This window comes from Narcine bancroftii, chromosome 6, assembly GCF_036971445.1.
Source record: "Narcine bancroftii isolate sNarBan1 chromosome 6, sNarBan1.hap1, whole genome shotgun sequence".
Classification (NCBI taxonomy): Eukaryota; Metazoa; Chordata; class Chondrichthyes; order Torpediniformes; family Narcinidae; genus Narcine; species Narcine bancroftii.
Window position 1 is genome coordinate 250,648,474 of NC_091474.1, and position 21,244 is coordinate 250,669,717.

At 43.5% G+C, this 21,244-nt stretch overlaps 1 protein-coding gene across 13 annotated transcripts in view; it reads right to left on the minus strand.

The window, feature by feature from the left end:
* abcc10 (ATP-binding cassette, sub-family C (CFTR/MRP), member 10) overlaps nucleotides 1-21,244 on the minus strand; it is a 198,305-nt gene that overhangs the window by 69,636 nt on the left and 107,425 nt on the right. For all 13 annotated transcript variants that reach the window (XM_069887931.1, XM_069887927.1, XM_069887929.1 and 10 more), the window contains 4 exons: nucleotides 13,403-13,501; nucleotides 12,145-12,334; nucleotides 7,721-7,798; nucleotides 1,199-1,402 (listed from right to left, as the gene is read on the minus strand). In XM_069887931.1, coding sequence (XP_069744032.1) covers nucleotides 1,199-1,402; nucleotides 7,721-7,798; nucleotides 12,145-12,334; nucleotides 13,403-13,501 — 571 coding nt within the window. The remainder of the gene's footprint in view (nucleotides 1-1,198; nucleotides 1,403-7,720; nucleotides 7,799-12,144; nucleotides 12,335-13,402; nucleotides 13,502-21,244) is intronic.

A 21,244-nucleotide genomic window follows, 5' to 3' on the forward strand; every position in this document is an offset into this window, starting at 1 on the left:
TCAATATGCTAAAACTTTGGATAAAAATCTTAACATCCACATTTTGAAAGGAGGTCAGTCTGTAATGTGAGAGATGAGAAAAACTGATATTGCAATATGAACATGAAGAAATGAAGAAAATAAAATTGATACATAAGTAAATGAATGAAGCCAGTACCAAACAACATGAGACATGGACATTAGAAGGCAGGAAGCTGACACTGTCTGAGTAAGATAAGAATCTCCTAGCCCTTCAGACAGAAGCAAATGAAGGAGATAAAGACAGACAATTGATGATAGAAGTAGAGTTAGTCTGAACGAGATAAGGGTCTCCAAGCCCCAGATAGAATTAGCAAGGCTTGCATAAATGATTAGAAAACCTTAGATAGTATTAGCCAGTTCTACATATATAATTAGTAAGCCATACACAGATTTATCAAGTTATGCCTATTTAATTAGTAAACCCTAGACAGGATTAGCGAACTCTGCATATGAAGGGACTGTAGCTCTGAGAGTTGGAAAGGTGTGAATGGGGACAAGGGCAAGGTTGTGAATAAGGACAATGGGGATAATGACATGAGAAGACACCGACAGGATACCCCCTGGTCCTCCAAGTGCACAGAAACAGCACGTAGGCAGGATTGCCTAATGCCAAACCTCTCCAGCAGGAGGCAGAAACATGTAAGGGGGGTTATTCCTATACTGAGATAAACTGTATAAAAGTTGGGTGAGCCCCTTTGTATGTGTGTATTCCCAGGGTAAGGGGAAGCACCCAACTTTGCATTGTTGTATAATAAATGTTCTTTGTTCTCAATTTTTGTCTCGAGCAATTTCTTTAAAGGTAATTCTGTTTCTAACAGTAAGATACACAATTCTCTGAATATTTGCCCTTTTTTAAGATCACCAAAATAGCTGCTTCATTAAAAGGAGGTAATTTTCCTTCTCGGAAAGAGTCGTTTAATACCAAGTTTTGGGCAAGGTTTAAATCATCTTGGTTAAACTGATTAATCAAATCTAATCTTTCTTCTTTAGCCCACTTGTCCTTACCTATCACCCTACCAGCCTCTGCATCCAACACAATATCTTCTGGAATTTCCACCACCCACAACATGATCCCACCACTCGCATACACAACAATTCTACAAATTAAAAACTCACTCCACACCCATTCACTCTCCTTGTCACACTCTCCCACAGCTGATGTTGTGTAATATCTTACCTTGCATAAGGAATATAGAGAAGAGAATGAAGAATGCAAGACATCTGCCAATCGATGCCCAGTACGATCTGTAGACTTGCAGGGCTACCGTTCCCACTTTCTTCTCCTCATCCTTTTTTTCCCTGGCCTCCAGTTGGACATCAATAGTTTCTTCAGCTGGCTCTTTCTCCTCCTCCTCCATCTCCTCTGGGCTCTTTCCCTCTGCTGAATTTGAAGACAATCAGCCATACAGACACACAAGCGTTAGTAAAGTCAACAATTAGAAATTCCATTTGATGTTGTCTTTCAGTGACTTGGCACATGATAGAAGGATCCCCGTGCCCCTCAAATGCCTTTGAACAACAACATTGTACAACTTCTTCACATTTAACAAATACTCTGCTTTTCTCCTTTGAAGAGAGTTAGGTCAGCTGTGATCTCAATGAATGGCAAAGGAAGCTGAAAGAAGAAAGTCGCCTAATCTTGCTCCTAATTTGTATGTGCATTCATCTTGTTCTCCATTCCCCTTCCCACCAACATTTGTGAAACTTAAAATAAGATTCGAATAGAATGCTTTGATCTGAAATAGTAACCCTGCTTTTCTCTATTGTAATGGATAAATATTGGGAGAATTTGGTAAGATTATGGGTTACATACATACACACATTTTAAAACAGATCTTATTTGAAATACTGAAGAATTCATATTGAGTAACATTTTGCAGGATCTTTGGATACTTTTATGCACATTTCACAAGTAGGTGCTAATTGAAATGATGTCATGAAATGCATAGACCATTGTTTGGAGGCTGGATGGTTGGATAACTTCAATTGTTTTTTTTCCAAGCTAATTTAAAGCTTGAGTGTGAAAAACAGCAGCAATGGATGTTGATAATCTTTTTCTCAGAACCATCACTTGCAGAGCTGAAGAACAAGAGAAAAGAAGAACTGATGGTTATTTCTAAGGCATTAAAACTGACTGAAGTTAAACATTGGATGAGGAAAATACAAATTCAGAGGATTTTAGTGAAATATTATATCTTCTTTGGCTTGGCTTCGCGGACGAAGATTTATGGAGGGGCAATGTCCAAGTCAGCTGCAGGCTCATTTGTGGCTGACAAGTCCGATGCGAGACAGGCAGACATGGTTGCAAGGGAAAATTGGTTGGTTGGGGTTGGGCGTTGGGTTTTTCCTCCTTTGTCTTTTGTCAGTGAGGTGGGCTCTGCGGTCTGTTTCAAAGGAGGTTGCTGCCCACCGAACTGTGAGGCGCCAAGATGCACGGTTTGAGGCGATATCAGCCCACTGGCAGTGGTCAATGTGGCAGGCACCAAGAGATTTCTTTAGGCAGTCCTTGTACCTCTTCTTTGGTGCACCTCTGTCTCGGTGGCCAGTGGAGAGCTCGCCATATAACACGATCTTGGGAAGGCGATGGTCCTCCATTCTGGAGCCGTGACCTACCCAGCGCAGTTGGATCTTCAGCAGTGTGGATTCTATGCTGTCGGCCTCTGCAATCTCGAGTACTTTGATGTTGGAGATGAAGTCGCTCCAATGAATGTTGAGAATGGAGCGGAGACAACGCTGGTGGAAGCATTCTAGGAGCTGTAGGTGATGCTGGTAGAGGACCCATGATTCGGAGCCGAACAGGAGTGTGGGTATGACAACGGCTCTGTATACGCTCATCTTTGTGAGGTTTTTCAGTTGGTTGTTTTTCCAGACTCTTTTGTGTAGTCTTCCAAAGGCGCTATTTGCCTTGGCGAGTCTGTTGTCTATCTCGTTGTCGATCCTTGCATCCGATTAAATGGTGCAGCCGAGATAGGTAAACTGGTTGACCGTTTTGAGTTTTGTGTGCCCGATGGAGATGTGGGGGGGCTGGTAGTCATGGTGGGGAGCTGGCTGATGGAGGACCTCAGTTTTCTTCAGGCTGACTTCCAGGCCAAACATTTTGGCAGTTTCCGCAAAACAGGACTTCAAGCGCTGAAGAGCTGGCTCTGAATGGGCAACTAAAGTGGCATCGTCTGCAAAGAGTAGTTCACGGACAAGTTGCTCTTGCGTCTTGGTGTGAGTTTGCAGGCGCTTCAGATTGAAGAGACTGCCATCCGTGCGGTACCGGATGTAAACAGCATCTTCATTGCTGAGGTCTTTCATGGCTTGTTTCAGCATCATGCTGAAGAAGATTGAAAAGAGGGTTGGTGCGAGAAAACGGCCTTGTTTCACGCCATTGTTAATGGAGAAGGGTTCAGAGAACTCATTGCTGTATCTGACCCGACCTTGTTGGTTTTCGTGCAGTTGGATAACCATGTTGAGGAACTTTGGGGGGCATCCAAGGCACTCTAGTATTTACCAAAGCCCTTTCCTGCTCACGGTGTCGAAGGCTTTGGTGAGGTCAACAAAGGTGATGTAGAGTCCTTTGTTTTGTTCTCTGCACTTTTCTTGGAGCTGTCTGATAAGATAACTAAGATAAAAAAGGACTACAATTGGGAAATGGAACAGTTGGAAAGGGAGATAGTAAATACAGAAAAGGAGCTTGTAAAAAGGGATGATATAACAAAGAGAATTGGCGGACAAAAAAATAAAATACGAAATATTACAAACGTACAAGGTGGAGAAGAACATAATGAAAATAAAGCAAAAGTATTATGAACTAGGAGAAAAAACTCACAAAATATTAGGCTGGCAACTTAAAACAGAAGAAGCTAAAAGAACTGTATTGCCATCAGGGAAAAAGGACAAACAAATTACATATAATCCAATGGATATTAATTAGAACTTTAAAGAATTTTATGAACAATTATACCAAACTGAGAACTAGGGGAAAGATGATAAAGTAGAAGAGATTTTAGTTAAAATTGAACTGCCGAAATTGCAAGAAGAGGAACAAAACAAACTGATAAAACCATTTGAAATAGAGGAAATACAGGATATATTAAAAAAGATGCCGAACAATAAAACACCTGGAGAGGATGGATTCCCAATAGAATTTTATAAAACATTTAAAGAGTTATTAATTCCTCCTCTCCTGGAAGTAATGAACCAGATAGAAGAAACACAAAACTTGCCAGATTCATGTAAGACAGCAATAATTACAGTAATACCAAATACGGGGATGGATCCACTAACACCAGCATCATATAGACCAATATCTCTACTTAATTCAGATTATAAGATAATAGCAAAATTATTAGCAAACAGAATGGCCGATTGCGAACCAAAAATAGTGAAACAACATCAAACTGGATTTATTAAGAAAAGACGAACAGCGGATAATGTTTGTAAATTTATTAATTTAATTCATGCAGTTCAAGGAAATAAGAAACCAACAGTGGCTGTTGCTTTAGACGCAGAAAAAACCTTTGACAGGGTAGAATGGAATTATTTATTCAAAGTATTACAGAGGTTCAATCTACCAGAAAAATATATTAATTGGATTAAAGCATTATATAATGGACCATTGGCAAAGGTAACAGTAAATGGATATGTATCGAACCAATTTAAATTAAGTAGGTCAACTAGGCAGGGATGTCCATTATCTCCCTCACTGTTCGCTTTAGCAATAGAACCATTGGCAGAACTGATAAGAACAGAAAACAAAATAAAAGGGATAAAAATAAAGAAGGAGTGTAAAATCAGTTTATTTGCAGATGACATCATAGTATACATAACTGAACCAGAAATATCAATAAAAGAACTACATAAGAAATTGAAGGAGTGTGTAGAAACATCAGGGTACAAGATCAACGCAAATAAAATGGAAGTGATGCCAATGAGTAATGCAGATTATACAGAATTTAAAAAAGAATCACCATTTAAATGGCAAACACAAGCAATCCAATACCTAGGTATTAGGTTAGATAAAGCCACTTGCACAAATTAAATTATCAGCCACGAAGAAAGAAATTGCAGGAAGACTTAGAACATTGGAAAGAATTACCGCTAACGTTGATAGGGAGGGTAAATTGCATAAAAATGAATGTCTTCCCAAGGACACAATACTTATTTCAATCGTTACCAATTCCCTTAACAGAGAATACTTTAATGAACGAAAGAGAATAATAAGGAAATTCTTGTGGAAAGAGGGGAAACCGAGGATATCGTTAGATAAATTAACAGGGGGGTACAACCAAGGTGGTTTGCAGTTACCAAACTTTAAAAATTATTATACAGCAACACAATTAAGGTATATCAGATTTTTATCAGACAAGTGAAAAACCAGATTGGACTAAGATAGAGCTAGATAAAATAGGGGAGAAGGTACCGGAACAAATACTTTATAAGTGGGATGAAAAGCTGGTACAAGATAAAAGCTCACCAGTATTGCATCATTTACTCAATATATGGAAGATGATTCACTTAGAAAGGAAAAAAAACAAATGACCAAATAACAAAATTATTATTGACGCAAAATCAGCTAATCCCTTTTACAATAGATAACCTTTCCTTTAAGAGAATGGGAGAGAAAAGGAATTAAAAGAATAGAAAATTGTTTTTTGGGAAATAATTTATTATCATTTGAACAATTGAAGTTCAAATATGGAATAACTCATGGTACAATGTTTGCATATCATCAACTGAAAGCTTACCTAAAGGATAAAGTAGGAAACAGATTGAGATTACCAGAAGGAAGCAGCTTTGAATATGTGATTACAGACACAATGATAATTAAAAGATTTATAGCGAACATGTACATCAAGCTGCAAGATAAGGAAAATGATGAAATAAGCTATAAACCCAAACAAAAGCGGGAAAAGGATTTAAACATAAAGATAAAAAATGAAACATGGGAAAAGTTATGTTCTGGAACTATGAAGAATATAATAAACACAAGGTTATGCATGATGCAGTATAATTAGTTACACAGGTTATATATCACACCCCAAAAGTTAAAAAAAAATGGGATCCAACATTATCAGATAGATGTTTTCGCTGTAAGAAGGAAATGGGAACAACAGTACATGCAATTTGGGCATATGAGAAAGTGAAAATGTTTTGGGAAGATCTAAATCAGATATTAAATAAAATCACAAAAAAATAACATATCAAAAAATCCAGAGATCTTTCTTCTAAGTAATATAAGAAGTAAGGAAATAGGCCTCAAGCTGGATGAAGTGCAAAAAAGATTTACTATGACAGCCTTAGCTGTAGAAAAAAATGTATAATGTCAACTTGGAAATCGGAAGAGAGCCTGAGAATACAGCAATGGTACATGGAAATGAATAAATTTCCATGTACCATTGGAAAAAATAACATATAATTTAAAAAATAAAGTCACATTATATGAACAAATTTGGGAACCGTACATGGAACATAACAGAGAGGGCTTGCCTCGGACCTCCACCCCCTAAAATGATAAGACGACAAAATGACTTGATCCAGTATGTAAAAGTAGATGACACAATTTTCTTGTTTATTTTTCAGTGTGTGATGACATTCTTTAATGGTTTTATTGTATTGCATATGTTGAATGTTTATTGGTTTTGGAGGGGGGGTGGGAAGTGGGGAGGGAAGGTAGGAGGGAAAAAAGGGGAGAAAATGCCACTGTGTATATTTAAGAGGGAAATATTGTATGTATTTTGGTTGATATGGTTCACAGTGTGAAAAATTAAAATTATAAAACCTCCCATTAGGCACTTTCAAGCAGGGAAAACACCCATCTGTAAAGGCAGAGGTTCTTCGCCCTTCCACCTAAAGACGCACATTTCTGAATGTGCCGTGGCCAGCTCCAAGGCGCCGATTCCAATCCTTCTCAGGGAAGGATAATCCATGGAGCACTGCGCTCCACCGCCTAACCTGAATGTACAGCCGCTGCAAGTGGCTGGTTAGGGGCAGGCTGATGATGCCGTCAACCCAAGACCCATCTCCCCACTCACCCCTCCTCCCTTCATAACCCTTCAAGGCAGTGATGGTGGGAAGAGGCCGGCGGCAGAGGCCATGACAGCCTCTGCCTTTGGGGCGGCTCTCTGCGGCTCAAAACGCAGCAGAGCAATGGCCGTCTTCCCTACCCATAATGCCCCATGCAGCTGAAACTGTTCTGGGAACCACAGAGCAGTTCCAGTTGCGTAGGGGATTATGGGTAGGGAAGACAGTTATTACTCTCCTGTGTGTTTATGATGGGTGGCGCTTCGGTCCCAATCGCCTCGGCTCTGGGGGGCGCTACCAGGCGCCTCTCAATATGAATGGGATGCTGGAGCAGCCTTTTAGGATTCCTGTCTGAAAGGTAAATTTTAAGTTTTGATCTGCTCTTGTAGCCAGCCTCCAGGCAGAGGCCTGGCATGAAATGGCCCATTTTTACACGAATAAAAGACTCCAGCACAAAAAAGGGCTGTCTGCACTATTGATGTCACTTTTTTTTGCACTAGAATTAACAAATTATTTATTATCTACTTTTTCTATTTATGATCTCTTTTTAATTCAATTAAGTACACGACTGTAGTTTATTTTTAGTTGTTTTTACAATGTATCCGTTCATCGACAGTGAGTAAAAAATTTTCGGTGCCTCTGAACATCATTGTAAAATGTCTGACAAAAATAACTTATTTTCATCACTTACCAGCAGCTTTCTTTTTCGAATTCTTTTTTTTTACATTGATGTTTTCTTCTTCTGTTTTCAAGACTTCATCAGGCCTACCTGGTTGTTCAAAGAGGAAATGAGATCATTAATGAAAATGGAACAATTGCATAACCTGCCTTTTGTCTGAGCCACCTACAGGAAGTGAGAGATTATTGCTTGTCCTGATCTTTTCTGATGTGCATGCTAGATCAATGTCTGGTCAGTCAATGCTGTTTCCAAATTAACCCATGTTTGGGATATAGAAACATCAAAGAGACAAACTTTCACCATCCTATGCTCTACAGCACAGGACTAAGCCCAAACTAGAATTGGTCATCTTTCATTAAACTTGATCAGGTGCACCTGCATTTATCAGTGCATACCCTCTTGGGAAATCTCTGTCTCTCTCTCTCTCTCTCTCTCTCTCTCTTCCCCCCCCCCCCCCCCCCCACATTCCCACTCTCTTCAACAATGCTTCTTCTTTCTTTGGTTTGGCTTCGCGGACGAAGATTTATGGAGGGGTAATGTCCACGTCTGCTGCAGGCTCGTTTGTGGCTGACAAGTCCGATGCAGGACAGGCAGACACGGTTGCAGCGGTTGCAAGGGAAAATTGGTGGGTTGGGGTGGGGTGTTGGGTTTTTCCTCCTTTGTCTTTTGTCAGTGAGGTGGGCTCTGCGGTCTTCTTCAAAGGAGGTTGCTGCCCACTGAACTGTGAGGCGCCAAGATGCACAGTTTGAGGTGATATCAGCCCACTGGCGGAGGTCAATGTGCCAGGCGCCGATATTTCTTTAGGCAGTCCTTGTACCCTCAGGAAATGTCTCACATTCCCACTCTCTTCAACAATGCATACCCTCTTGGGAAATCTCTGTCCCCCCCCCCCCCCCCACATTCCCACTCTCTTCAACAATGCATACCCTCAGGTAATGTCTCACATTCCCACTCTCTTCAACAATGCATACCCTCTTGGGAAATCTCTGTTCCCCCCCCCACATTCCCACTCTCTTCAACAATGCATACCCTCAGGAAATCTCTGTCCCCCCAACATTCCCACTCTCTTCAACAATGCTTACCCTCAGGAAATCTCTGTCCCACATTCCCACTCTCTATCCTGGTCCCTTCTCCAATGAAGTATTACATCCTTTCATATACAATGAGAATTTGCTACTGTCTACGATCTTTGCCAAACCAAGACTACAACTGTAAACTGATAACATTTTGAATAGATGCTCTTCTATCATAACAACACCCACTAATTAAAACTAAGATGCTCAAGTGCAAAAAAGAGTTTAATTTTGTCACAGATCCCACATCTGCCCAGCTGGCTTTAGCTTGCCATACAATATAATAACCTCGTAAAAAACAAAAATGCTGGAGGAACGCAGCAGGTCATGCAGTGTCCACAGGAAGTAAAAATATATAACCAACGTTTCGGGCTCGAGCCCTTCGTCAAGGTGTGAGCAAAACGCCTGAATAAAAAGGCTGATGAAGGACGGAAGAGCAGGTGAAAGGCCATAATGGAACTTTTCTTGTCCTCGATGCATTGTAGTGACAGTAAGCAGACACAAGATTCAAAGACTGAACAACAGGCTTTATTCTGCTTAAAGTCTCTGCTGTAGTTAGCTGCAGCTCCGAGTGACTGACCTCGAGGGGCCAGATCTGGCTTATATTCCGGCGGATGATTGGCAGCCGACCAGGTGGGGCTTGGTCCATTCAGGTTGGCTGATTGACAGCCAGCCAGGTATTGTCTTGTCCTCCAGTGCTCTTCTTGCAGGTACACAGGTCGACCCTGCAGTCAGCTAGTGGTGTATCACCACAGTGTCTGAATGGATCAGGGAAAGAGGGTGGCTCTGAATGTAGAGCTGGAGGAAAGGATAGAGAGAGGGAAAGGGAAAGGGAGAGAGAGAGAGAGAGCTAGAGGAAAGAAATAGGAATAGGGAAAGAGAGAGGTGGGGAGGGTAATGGAAACCATATCCTTGTGAGGGTGTAGGCTCCTCCCTTTTGTCCTCTTTTCCCTTCTCCCCAGCTTTTCTAAATTCAAGCACCTGCCTGCTCATTGCTCATACTTTGAAGGAGGACCCAGCTCTGAAATGTTACCTCCTGTGGGTGGTCCAGGACCTGCTGAGCTCCTGCCTCATTTTTGTGCTTCACTTCTATCAAATAGCCTTGGTGAATAGATACGATACAAAAAACATTGCATCATTAAAATCTACATAACCCAGACTGTAGCTGTAGTAAACAATACATCATATTACATTTTACCAAGAGTTACTTGCTAAGTGTAGCATTGGACCACAAAGTTTCATAGGGCCACTGTTATGTTCATTAGGAATAAGCAGATATGACCATCTACATTACCAAAGCAGCATTTGATTGGATCTGCTGCCTCCGCACAACAGCACAATTAGCCTTTCCATAGAACATTACAGCACAGAAATTAAAGCCCCCTTTGACCCTTCTAGTCTGTCCGAACCATCTTTTTGCCTAGTTCCACTGACCTGCACCCAACCCATAGCCCTCCATACCTCTCCCACCCTTGTACCTGTCCAAATTCTTATTAAATGTCAAAATAGAGCCCGCATTCACCATTTCAGTTGGCAACTCATTCCATACTCACACCACTCTCTGAGTGAAGAAGTTCCCCCTCATTTTCCCCCTAAATTTTTCTCCTTTAACCCTTAATCCATGTCCTCTGGTGTGTATCTCACCCACCCTCAATGAAAAAGCCTATTTGCAATTATTCTATCTCCCTCGTAATTAGAAATGCCTCTATAAAATCTCCTCTCCTTCTGCGCTCCAGGGAATAAACTTCTAATCTGTTCAACCCATCCCTGTAATTCAGTTCCTGAGGTCCAGGCAATACCCCAGTAAATCTTCTCTGCATTTTTATATCTTATTGATATCTTTCCTGTAGTTAGGTGACCAAAACCACACACAATACTCCAAATTTGGCCTCATCAGTCTCATGCAACTTTACTATACATCCCAACTCCTCTACTCAATTCTTGGATTTATGAAGGCCAATATGCCAAATTCTCTCTATCCACCTGTGACACCTCTTTCTGGGAATTATGTATCTGTGTTCTAAGATTCCTTTGTCCTACCGCACTCATCAGCGGCCGACCATTTACTGCATACGTCCTTTCTTGCTTTGTCCTTCCAAAATACAATACCTTACACTTGTCTGCATTAAATTCCATCTGCCATTTTTCCAGCTGGTCTAGATCCCTCTGCAAGCTTTGAAAACCTTCCTCACTGTTCACAGCATCTCCAATCTTATTAGTGTCATCTGTAAACTTGCTGATCCAATTTCCCACATTATCATCCAGATCATTGATATAGATGACAAACAACAATGGTCCCAGCATCGATCCCTGAGGCACACCAGTCCAGTCCGAGAAACAATTATCCACCATTACTCTCTGGCTCCCCTGACCAGCCATTGTCAAATCCAATTTTCTATTTCACTATGAAAACTGAGCATCTGAACCTTCCTGACTAACCTCCCTTGTCAAAGGCCTTACCAAGGTCCATGGAAAGATTCCATTATTATCATGTAATACTATATTTAGAATATAACATAAATTAAATTCTTTAACTTTTGTCTACCGTAAGGCAGACAGACAGTCACCACTTTGTCCAGCACTCCTCACAGAAACCTACAGTATCTGGTGTTCCTCGGTCATCTCTCCTCCAAGTACTGACCAGTCCTATGCCTGTTTAGCTTCTGAGATCAGACAATCTCAGGCGTATTCAAGCTATTAGGTAGACAACATCCAGAGACTTCCCTTCATCAACTTTCCTGGTAACTTCCTCGAAAAACTCTAAGAATGGTTAAACATGATCTACCATGCACAAAACCATGTTGATTATCCCTAATTAGTAACTGGCTTTCTAAATAATTGTATATCTGATCCCTTAGAACATTTTCGGGCATACTGACCTATAATTTTCAGGGTTACTTTTGGAGCCTCTTTTAAACATGGAACATGAGCTACCCTTCAATCCTCTGGCACCACATCTGTGGCTAATCATATTTTAAATATTTCTGCCAGAGCCCCTGCAATTTCTACACCAGCCTCCCTCAAGGTCCATGGGAATATCTTGTCAGGCCCTGGGGATTTATCCATCCTGATTTACAATGCCCCTTCCATCTGCAAGGGCTCCAAAGGTTTGCTGCTCGGTATCAGTTCTTACCACTGGCGCATCAAACATCATCTCAGTGTGACGGCCACATGTTTAATTTCCTCCAAATTCTCCTCCACCTGCTTGTCCATTGAATATATTGTGCCACAGCTTCTTTGATGAAGAATCCTCATTTTTTTTTAAATATATGGGTGAATGTGAACTGTTCAAGGCAAAAGGCTAAAGGTTTCAATATAGGCATATGGTGTCTTCCCTGATAGACCAAATGCTCACTGGCTCACCTGTTTTCACTATCTGCCCATTCTCCAGCATTACAATCATGTCAGCTTCATCCAAAAGCTCTATCCGGTGTGTGCACAGGATTACAGTCTTATTTTTCAAACTTCCCAGGATACAGTTCTTCAAGAGGCGATTGGCTACATCTGCATCCACTGCTGCTAATGGATCATCAAGAAGGTACACATCTTTGTCCTGTAAGAGACAGGGATATAGTTGGTGAAATTGAAGGACAGGACAGCCAGGAGATATTCTGGCTATTGAATCTTTGTAATAACCCACAAACAAATAAGAACATGAAGGCATATGAATTAGGAAAAGCGACAGGTTTTTCACCATCCATCAGGAACATAGTTGATCTGATTCTCTTGCTTTTATCAAGAATCTTGGTGTATCTTAAACATATTCAAAGGCTCTGCCTCTGCCACCCTTTGAGGAAGAGAACTTCAAAGAGACACAACTTTATGTGAAAATAACATTCACCCCATCTGATACTTTTAAACAGTGACCCTGAGTTCTAAATTCTCCTACACCCATTTGCATCTTCTCCATATCCATCCTGTCAATGTGTCAACTTTGAAGCTAGAATAGGTTTACCAGATTAGCACCTGGAGTGCAAGGATTATAGAAACCGAGGCCAAATTGCAGAAATTTAGAAAGTTAAAGAGAAATTTAGAGAGAAATTGAAATAATTCTGTAAAAGTATTAATGGATATATAACATACATCCCTTATGTTGAAGGAATGAGGAACATTTGGGTTGCAATGGTACAGATCAATCAAAATCTAACTGAATATCAACTGGCCTGGAGGATTAATTCTATTCTTGAAGTCAATTACTCCTTTATCTCAGCTATTATACTCAGAGGAATTAGGGGATATGGGGAGAAGGCAGGTAGGTGGAGTTAAGTCATCAATTAGATCAGCCATGATCGTATTGAATGGCGGAGCAGGCTCGATGGGCCATTTTTGGCCTACTCCTGTTCCTACTTCCTATGTTCCTATATTTATTCAAAGGTCTAGGTGAAGTCCTCCCTTCACCAAATTGTTAGGGGCTAGGCTGACATTTCCTCTCTCAATTCTTCACATATGCTGTGTTCATGAATGTGCATCATCCCAAATCTCCCCTTCCTTTTACAGAATTGCAATGAACAGTAAATGGAAAGGAGATCTAGGATTGGATACAGGGATTGTTAATGGTGTGCAGAACTGGATCTCCTCTTTCTAACTATGAATCCTGAAATCAATGCAATAACCAAATTACCATGTAAACAGCTCTGGCCAGAGTAATGCGGGCTTTCTGCCCACCACTGAGAGTTACTCCATTTTCACCCACGTTTGTCTGGTCACCATTTGGCAGCACCTGCATCCAAATTGAAGTCAAAAATTAACTTTCTGTGGCAATTCTGGATTAATACAAACAGCATTTGAGATTTAAACCTGATATGTTCAGGGAACAAAATTAAACCTTATTTAAGGCCCAGGATGGATCACAATTCACCTAGAACCCTCCCTCAATCCTTTACTGTCAGAACTCCATAAAATGCAACTCGAATTCACATCCCAGGCAGGACAGCGTGAAATTTAATCACAGAATAGCACACAATTTAAAACGTATGAATTATTTATTTCTGGAATTTTCTATTTAATGTTTTCGGACCGCGGTTGACAGTGGGTAACTGAAACCACGGAAAGCAAAATTAGATAAGGGAGGACCATTGTAATAGAAGATGACCACAAGAAGGATACAGATGTTAAAGAACATTTAGTACATTGTGTTCTTATTAATAAGGTCAGAGTCACAGAATTCGACAGGATAAAAGGGGCCCTTTGGCACAATTTGTCCATGTCAACCCAGCCAATCCCATTTGCATAGATTCAGCCCTTGTGCCTCTAAACCTTTCCTTTCCAAGTATCTGCATAAAGAACTTTTAAACATTAAAATTGTCACCACTTCTACCACTCGTTCCACGTACCCTACACTCTTGTGTGAAGATGCCTTTCAGATCTTTCCCTTCTTGACTTAAATCAATGCCCTCCATTTTTAGATTCCCCCACGCTGAGAAAAAGATTATGTCCATCTGCTAACTTGGGTGGGTGGTTGGCCAGGGTTGGGGGGTGGAGGTAGTATAGTTGTCACTCATTCTTGGGATTGAGACATCAATATCGACACCAGCATCCATTGACCTTCCATGGTTATAGCTAAGAATAAGTCAAACATTTCACAGAGGTCTGGGGTAACATTCAATGACTTGGAAAGAACTCCAGAGAACACGAGTCCGTGCCAAACTATTTATCTGCCTAGTACCATTGACCTCGCACCTCCTCGACCATAGCCCTCATACCTCCATCATCCATGAACCTATCCAAATTTTTCTTAAATGTCAAAAAAATTTTGATTTTTTTTTATAGACTTGACAAACATTATAATCTTGTTAAACATTCATGTAACATACAGAGTCTGTATTTCTCCCCTCCCTCCCTCCTACAACTGAAAGTACCAACAATTAAATTACCTCGATAGCAAAATGAAAACACCCCATATATTCCCCTCCCAACTTATCTTTACCCCCTGGGCACCAATAATCAAGCTATTGGCGCCAATCCCCCGCCATTTTGAGACGTGCCAAATACACCCATCTACCACTTGTATCTCCCTCCCTTTCCTCGAGCTACCTATATTCATTCTTACTTCTAATATTCATTCATCTTTAAACATTAACATTATGGGAAAAAAAGCATATTCCCCTTGTATTTCTCACAATTACAATATTCACAGTCCATCTTTCCCCGATACTCTCTTTCCCCCTTATTTACATTTCATCCCAAAGCAGTGACAGGGCTCTTACAAAGTCTATTACCTCTCTATTACTTCCCACCCTTACTATCTTCAGTGTTGCTGGGTGAAGGAGGGTAAACTCAATTCCTTTTTGTTTAAGGTTCTTTTAGACCAGGTCAAATTCCCTCCTACATTTCAATAGCGCCACATTTATGTCCAAGTAGAATAAAAAAAACCTTCTCCCCCTCATTTTCCACTGGACCTCCCCTTGCCTTTGCACCCATTTCCACCACCAGCAAGATTCTCTCTCTATCCTGGTAGCAAAGGAATCTTACCAGGAAAGAGCGTAGCCATTGGTTTGGCAGGTGGGGCCCATTCTATTATTAGATTATTTCCAATTTGTACCTCCCCATTTGTATCTGGGATCCACTTTTTCAGGAACTCCACCATGTCTCTCCCCTCCTACACCCCCACAATTTTAACCGTATTCCTCCTGCTGATGTTTTCTATCTTCAAATCTTTACCCTATCCCTTTCCCAGGCATCCATTTTGCTCTCTCTCTTATCCAATCTTTCTTCCTCTCTCTCATTTCTCTCTTCCGATCACATACCCTTTCTGTCAAGTTTTCCAGCCTTGCTTTGATTGCTCCCTGCCCTGCCACCAGTGTCTTCAAAGTTCTTTTTATCTGGCCAATGAACTCCAGTATTTCTCTGGCAAAAGGCATCAGGCCCCCTGCCCCTCTTTATCTGTCTTTCACCTCCCTGTAACGTCCTTCTTTTACTCCCTCGTTCTTCCTCTTCTTCTCCTCTTCCTCCACCTCATTTTCTGACTTCAGGCCATCCTGCCACGCTATTCTCCTTCCAAATCCCCTTTGTGTGTGCTGCTCCTAGAGTCCTCGACACCTTGAACGCCCTCTAATGCCTCGGACCTGACCTTTGCACCAGCTAAGTCCTTGTCTTCAATTTTTCTTTTTCTCGGCTGTCAATTCCACCTCTACTTGGCTCCCCTAACTCTCCCACATCCAGCAGTGCTCGTGTCACCGCCTGCAACACTGTCCACTACTCGACTTGACTCCCGCAACCTCGGGTCCCCGAATCGTCCATGCCTGACAGCACTTCCATCTTCATCCGCATTGCTATCAGCTCCTCCTCAACGAGGCCCCCGTGACCTCGGGCCTCTGCGCCTCCCACATCCAACAGCATTCTTGCTGCTTCAATTGCCTTCTTCTCCCATCCAACCTTATCAGAGCCATCCTGTCTCTCCCTCCCAGGTGAGTCCTGTTCCCTCAGGAAACTTCATGGCTCCATTGTTTCTGCCACCACTGCTGATGTCCCGCTGGGCCCCAGTCGGCCTCTCCACCTCCACCATGTAGTGAGTCTCTTCCTCCGTCCTGTCTCTTCATTCTTTTTCCCATCTTTTTTTCTTTCCCTTTTCACTCTTTCTTCTATTCATATTCTTGGTTGTTTTCCTTCTTTTTGGGAATCTTCTGGTATCTATCCTTTCTTCTCTTTTCCTCGGGGAACTCTTGGATCACCCTACAAGCCCCTCACTGCCATCTTCCTTAAATATCAAAATTAAGCCTGCATTCACCATTGTGGCTGGCCCGTCATTCCACATTCCCACTACTCTGTGTGAAGAGATGTTCCCAAATGTTCCCTTTAAATATTTCACCTTTCATCCTTAAACCATGTTCTCTAGTTCTTGTCTCATCCAACCTCTGTGGAAAAAGCCTGTTTGCATTTACTCTATCTGTACCCCTCAAAATTCTGTAGACCTCTAACAAATCTCCCCTTATTCTCCAGCACTCCAGAGAATAAAGTCCCAAACTATTTAACCTTTCCCTATAACTTAGCTTATAACTTAAGTCCCAGCAACATTTTTTTCAATCTTATTGGTACGTTTCCTATAGTTTGTTGACCAAAACTGCTGACAATTATCCAAATTTGGCCTCACCAACATCTTGTACAACCTCAGCACAATATTCAATACTTTGATTTACGAAGGCCAATGTGCCAAAAGCTCTCCTTGCAACCCACTTTGTCACTATTTTCAGGGAATTAGATATCTGTATTCCCAGATCCTTCTATCCTACCCCACTCCACAGTGCCCTACTGTTAACAGTGTATATCCTACCCTGGTTTATCCTCCCAAAGTACAACATCTTGACGGGTTTTAGAAATGTGGAACATAATAGGATAGAACAGGCTGCTCAACCAGCAATGTTGTGCTAACCTACATAAATATACACTATAACCCATAACCCTCCATTTTTCCTACATTCATTTACCTATTTCTTTGGCTTGGCTTCGCGGACGAAGATTTATGGAGGGGGTAAAAGTCCATGTCAGCTGCAGGCTCGTTTGTGGCTGACCAGTCCGATGCGGGACAGGCAGACACGGTTGCAGCGGCTGCAGGGGAAAATTGGTTGGTTGGGGTTGGGTGTTGGGTTTTTCCTCCTTTGCCTTTTGTCAGTGAGGTGGGCTCTGCGGTCTTCTTCAAAGGAGGTTGCTGCCCGCCAAATTGTGAGGCGCCAAGATGCACGGTTTGAGACGATATCAGCCCACTGGCGGTGGTCAATGTGGCAGGCACCAAGAGATTTCTTTAGGCAGTCCTTGTACCTTTTCTTTGGTGCACCTCTGGTGGCCAGTGGAGAGCTCGCCATATAATACGATCTTGGGAAGGCGATGGTCCTCCATTCTGGAGACGTGACCCACCCAGCGCAGCTGGATCTTCAGTAACGTGGACTCAATGCTGTCGACCTCTGCCATCTCGAGTACTTCGACGTTAGGGATGAAAGCGCTCCAATGGATGTTGAGGATGGAGCGGAGACAACGCTGGTGGAAGCGTTCTAGGAGCCGTAGGTGATGCCGGTAGAGGACCCATGATTCGGAGCCGAACAGGAGTGTGGGTATGACAACGGCTCTGTATATGCTTATCTTTGTGAGGTTTTTCAGTTGGGTGTTTTTCCAGACTCTTTTGTGTAGTCTTCCAAAGGCGCTATTTGCCTTGGCGAGTCTGTTGTCTATCTCATTGTCGATCGTTGCATCTGATGAAATGGTGCAGCCGAGATAGGTAAACTGGTTGACCGTTTTGAGTTTTGTGTGCCCGACGGAGATGTGGGGGGGCTGGTAGTCATGGTGGGGAGCTGGCTGATGGAGGACCTCAGTTTTCTTCAGGCTGACTTCCAGGCCAAACATTTTGGCAGTTTCCGCAAAGCAGGACATCAAGCGCTGAAGAGCTGGCTCTGAATGGGCAACTAAAGCGGCATCGTCTGCAAAGAGTAGTTCAAGGACAAGTTTCTCTTGTGTCTTGGTGTGAGCTTGCAGGCGCCTCAGATTGAAGAGACTGCCATCCGTGCGGTACCGGATGTAAACAGCGTCTTCATTGTTGGGGTCTTTCATGGCTTGGTTCAGCATCATGCTGAAGAAGATTGAAAAGAGGGTTGGTGCGAGAACACAGCCTTGCTTCACGCCATTGTTAATGGAGAAGGGTTCAGAGAGCTCATTGCTGTATCTGACCCGACCTTGTTGGTTTTCGTGCAGTTGGATAATCATGTTGAGGAACTTTGGGGGACATCCGATGCGCTCCAGTATTTGCCAAAGCCCTTTCCTGCTCACGGTGTCGAAGGCTTTGGTGAGGTCAACAAAGGTGATGTAGAGTCCTTTGTTTTGTTCTCTGCACTTTTCTTGGAGCTGTCTGAGGGCAAAGACCATGTCAGTAGTTCCTCTGTTTGCGCGAAAGCCGCACTGTGATTCTGGGAGAATATTCTCGGCGACACTAGGTATTATTCTATTTAGTAGAATCCTAGCGAAGATTTTGCCTGCAATGGAGAGCAGCGTGATGCCCCTGTAGTTTGAGCAGTCTGATTTCTCGCCTTTGTTTTTGTACAGGGTGATGATGGTGGCATCACGAAGATCCTGAGGCAGTTTTCTTTGGTCCCAACAAAGCTTGAAAAACTCATGCAGTTTGGCATGCAGAGTTTTGCCGCCAGCCTTCCAGACCTCTGGGGGGATTCCATCCATACCTGCTGCTTTGCCACTTTTCAGTTGTTCAATTGCCTTATATGTCTCATCCAGGGTGAGGACCTCATCCAGCTCTAGCCTTAGGGGCTGTTGAGGGAGCTGGAGCAGGGCGGAATCTTGGACTGAGCGGTTGGCACTGAAAAGAGATTGGAAGTGTTCTGACCATCGGTTGAGGATGGAGATCTTGTCGCTGAGGAGGACTTTGCCGTCCGAGCTGCGCAGCGGGCTTTGGACTTGGGGTGAGGGGCCGTACACAGCCTTTAGAGACTTGTAGAAACCCCTGAAGTCGCCAATGTCCGCGCTGACCTGGTTTCGTTTGGCGAGGCTAGTCCACCACTCATTTTGGATCTCCCGGAGTTTGCGCTGAAGATGGCTGCATGCGCGACGGAAGGCTTGTTTCTTCTCTGGACAGGACGGCTTTGTAAGGTGAGCCTGGTGGGCAGCTCGCTTCTTTGCCAGCAGCTCCTGGATTTCCTGGCTATTAAGTCCGCCTGGCAGATGTAGGCAGCCTCCAAGAACGCGGCGCGGGCTACACACTCTACTGGTCTGGCAAGCCTTCGGATGAACGACGCCTATCTGGTGTAGGCTTCATGGTCAAGAGCTTCATTGCCTCCAAACTCGAAAACCTTCCGACAGGCCTCTCGGACTGAATCATGTCCATACGACTCCCCCTTCAAAACAAGCGTCGCACCACCCTCATCAGTGTCTATGCTCCAACCCTCCAGGCGGAACCAGCAGAAAAGGACAAGTTCTACACCGACCTGCGCAACCTCATCCAACGCACCCCTACAGCCGACAAGCTTGTCATCCTGGGCGACTTCAACGCTCGTGTCAGCAAAGACTCAGAAACCTGGCCAGGAATCCTGGGCAAGCATGGCGTCGGCAAGTGCAACGACAATGGGCGCCTCCTGTTGGAGCTCTGCGCAGAACAGCGGCTTGTCATTAGAAACACCCTTTTTCAGCAGAGGGACAGCCTTAAGACTACCTGGATGCATCCCCGATCCAAACACTGGCACCTCCTGGACTACATCCTGGTGCGAGAAAGTGACAAACGAGATGTGCTCCACACCAGGGTCATGCCTAGCGCGGAATGCCACACTGACCACCGGCTGGTTCGCTGCAAGCTCAACCTTCACTTCAAGCCAAAGCCCAGGAACAGTAAAGCCCCCAGAAAGAGGTTCAATGTTGGAAACCTGCAGTCAGACGAAGCGAGAGGAAACTTCCAGGCAAACCTCAAAGCAAAGCTCGACGATGCAACCCGCCTCACGGACCCATCCCCTGAAACCCTCTGGGATCAGTTGAAGACTACCATACTGCAATCCACTGAAGAGGTACTGGGCTTCTCCTCCAGGAAAAACAAGGACTGGTTTGACGAAAATAGCCAGGAAATCCAGGAGCTTACCTATTTAAAAGTCTTTTAAATGTCCCCATTGTACCAGCATCCACTGCTACCCCCAGCAATGCATTCCTTGAAACCACCACTCTCTGTAAAAAACCTACCTCTGTTGACTCCCCTGAACTTTTTTCCCATTCATCTTAAAAGGATATCCTGGCCCACATAACGTTATATATATCTAACAAATCACATCTTGTAGCGGGAGCTACAGAAAAGAAACTCACACCCACCACCATGGATGCTCTCAACGACTGTTTTATTCAAATTCCGCGCATGCCCCATTAAGGGCAGTGTGAGCTCGGCCACCGCGTGAGCGGTGACGTCAAGATGCCTGAGGCGCACGCTGGGCTGGAACCACGGGGTAAGGAGGACCCCCGACAGCGCCCTTTTCTCATGGCTGCCCTGCCACAGGGCGGTAGAAGTGGGGCCGGTTCGCCACAAGAGAGTGCGCCGCCACACAACCCCCCCCCCAGAATTGGCTAACGCGTCCCACTGCTTGGATGGATGGCCTCGGTGCTTGGGCTTAGTAATTTGAACTGGTCGCGAGAGGTCCAAGTGTGCTGCCTTTAGGCGGTCTACTGTTAACAGTTACTTTTTCCCCCCAATGTCTAATGTAAAAATCTTGCCGGACTGCTGCTGCTGGAGGACTTTGAACGGGCCCTCGTAAGGGCGCTGCAAAGGTGTGGTGTGCGGTCTGCGCCGAACGAAAACAAATTCTGCCGAGTCCAGCTCTTTGGGAAGGCGGGTGGGGGGGGGGGGGCTAGTAAGGCAAGCTTAATGAGTGGGTCCACCAATAGGTTCGGGTGCTTGGTTGTAGAATTGGATTCCGGCCCAAAGAACTCACCAGGCAACGAGAGTGGCGCACTGTACACCAATTCTGCAAATGACGCCTGTAGATCCTCCTTGGGT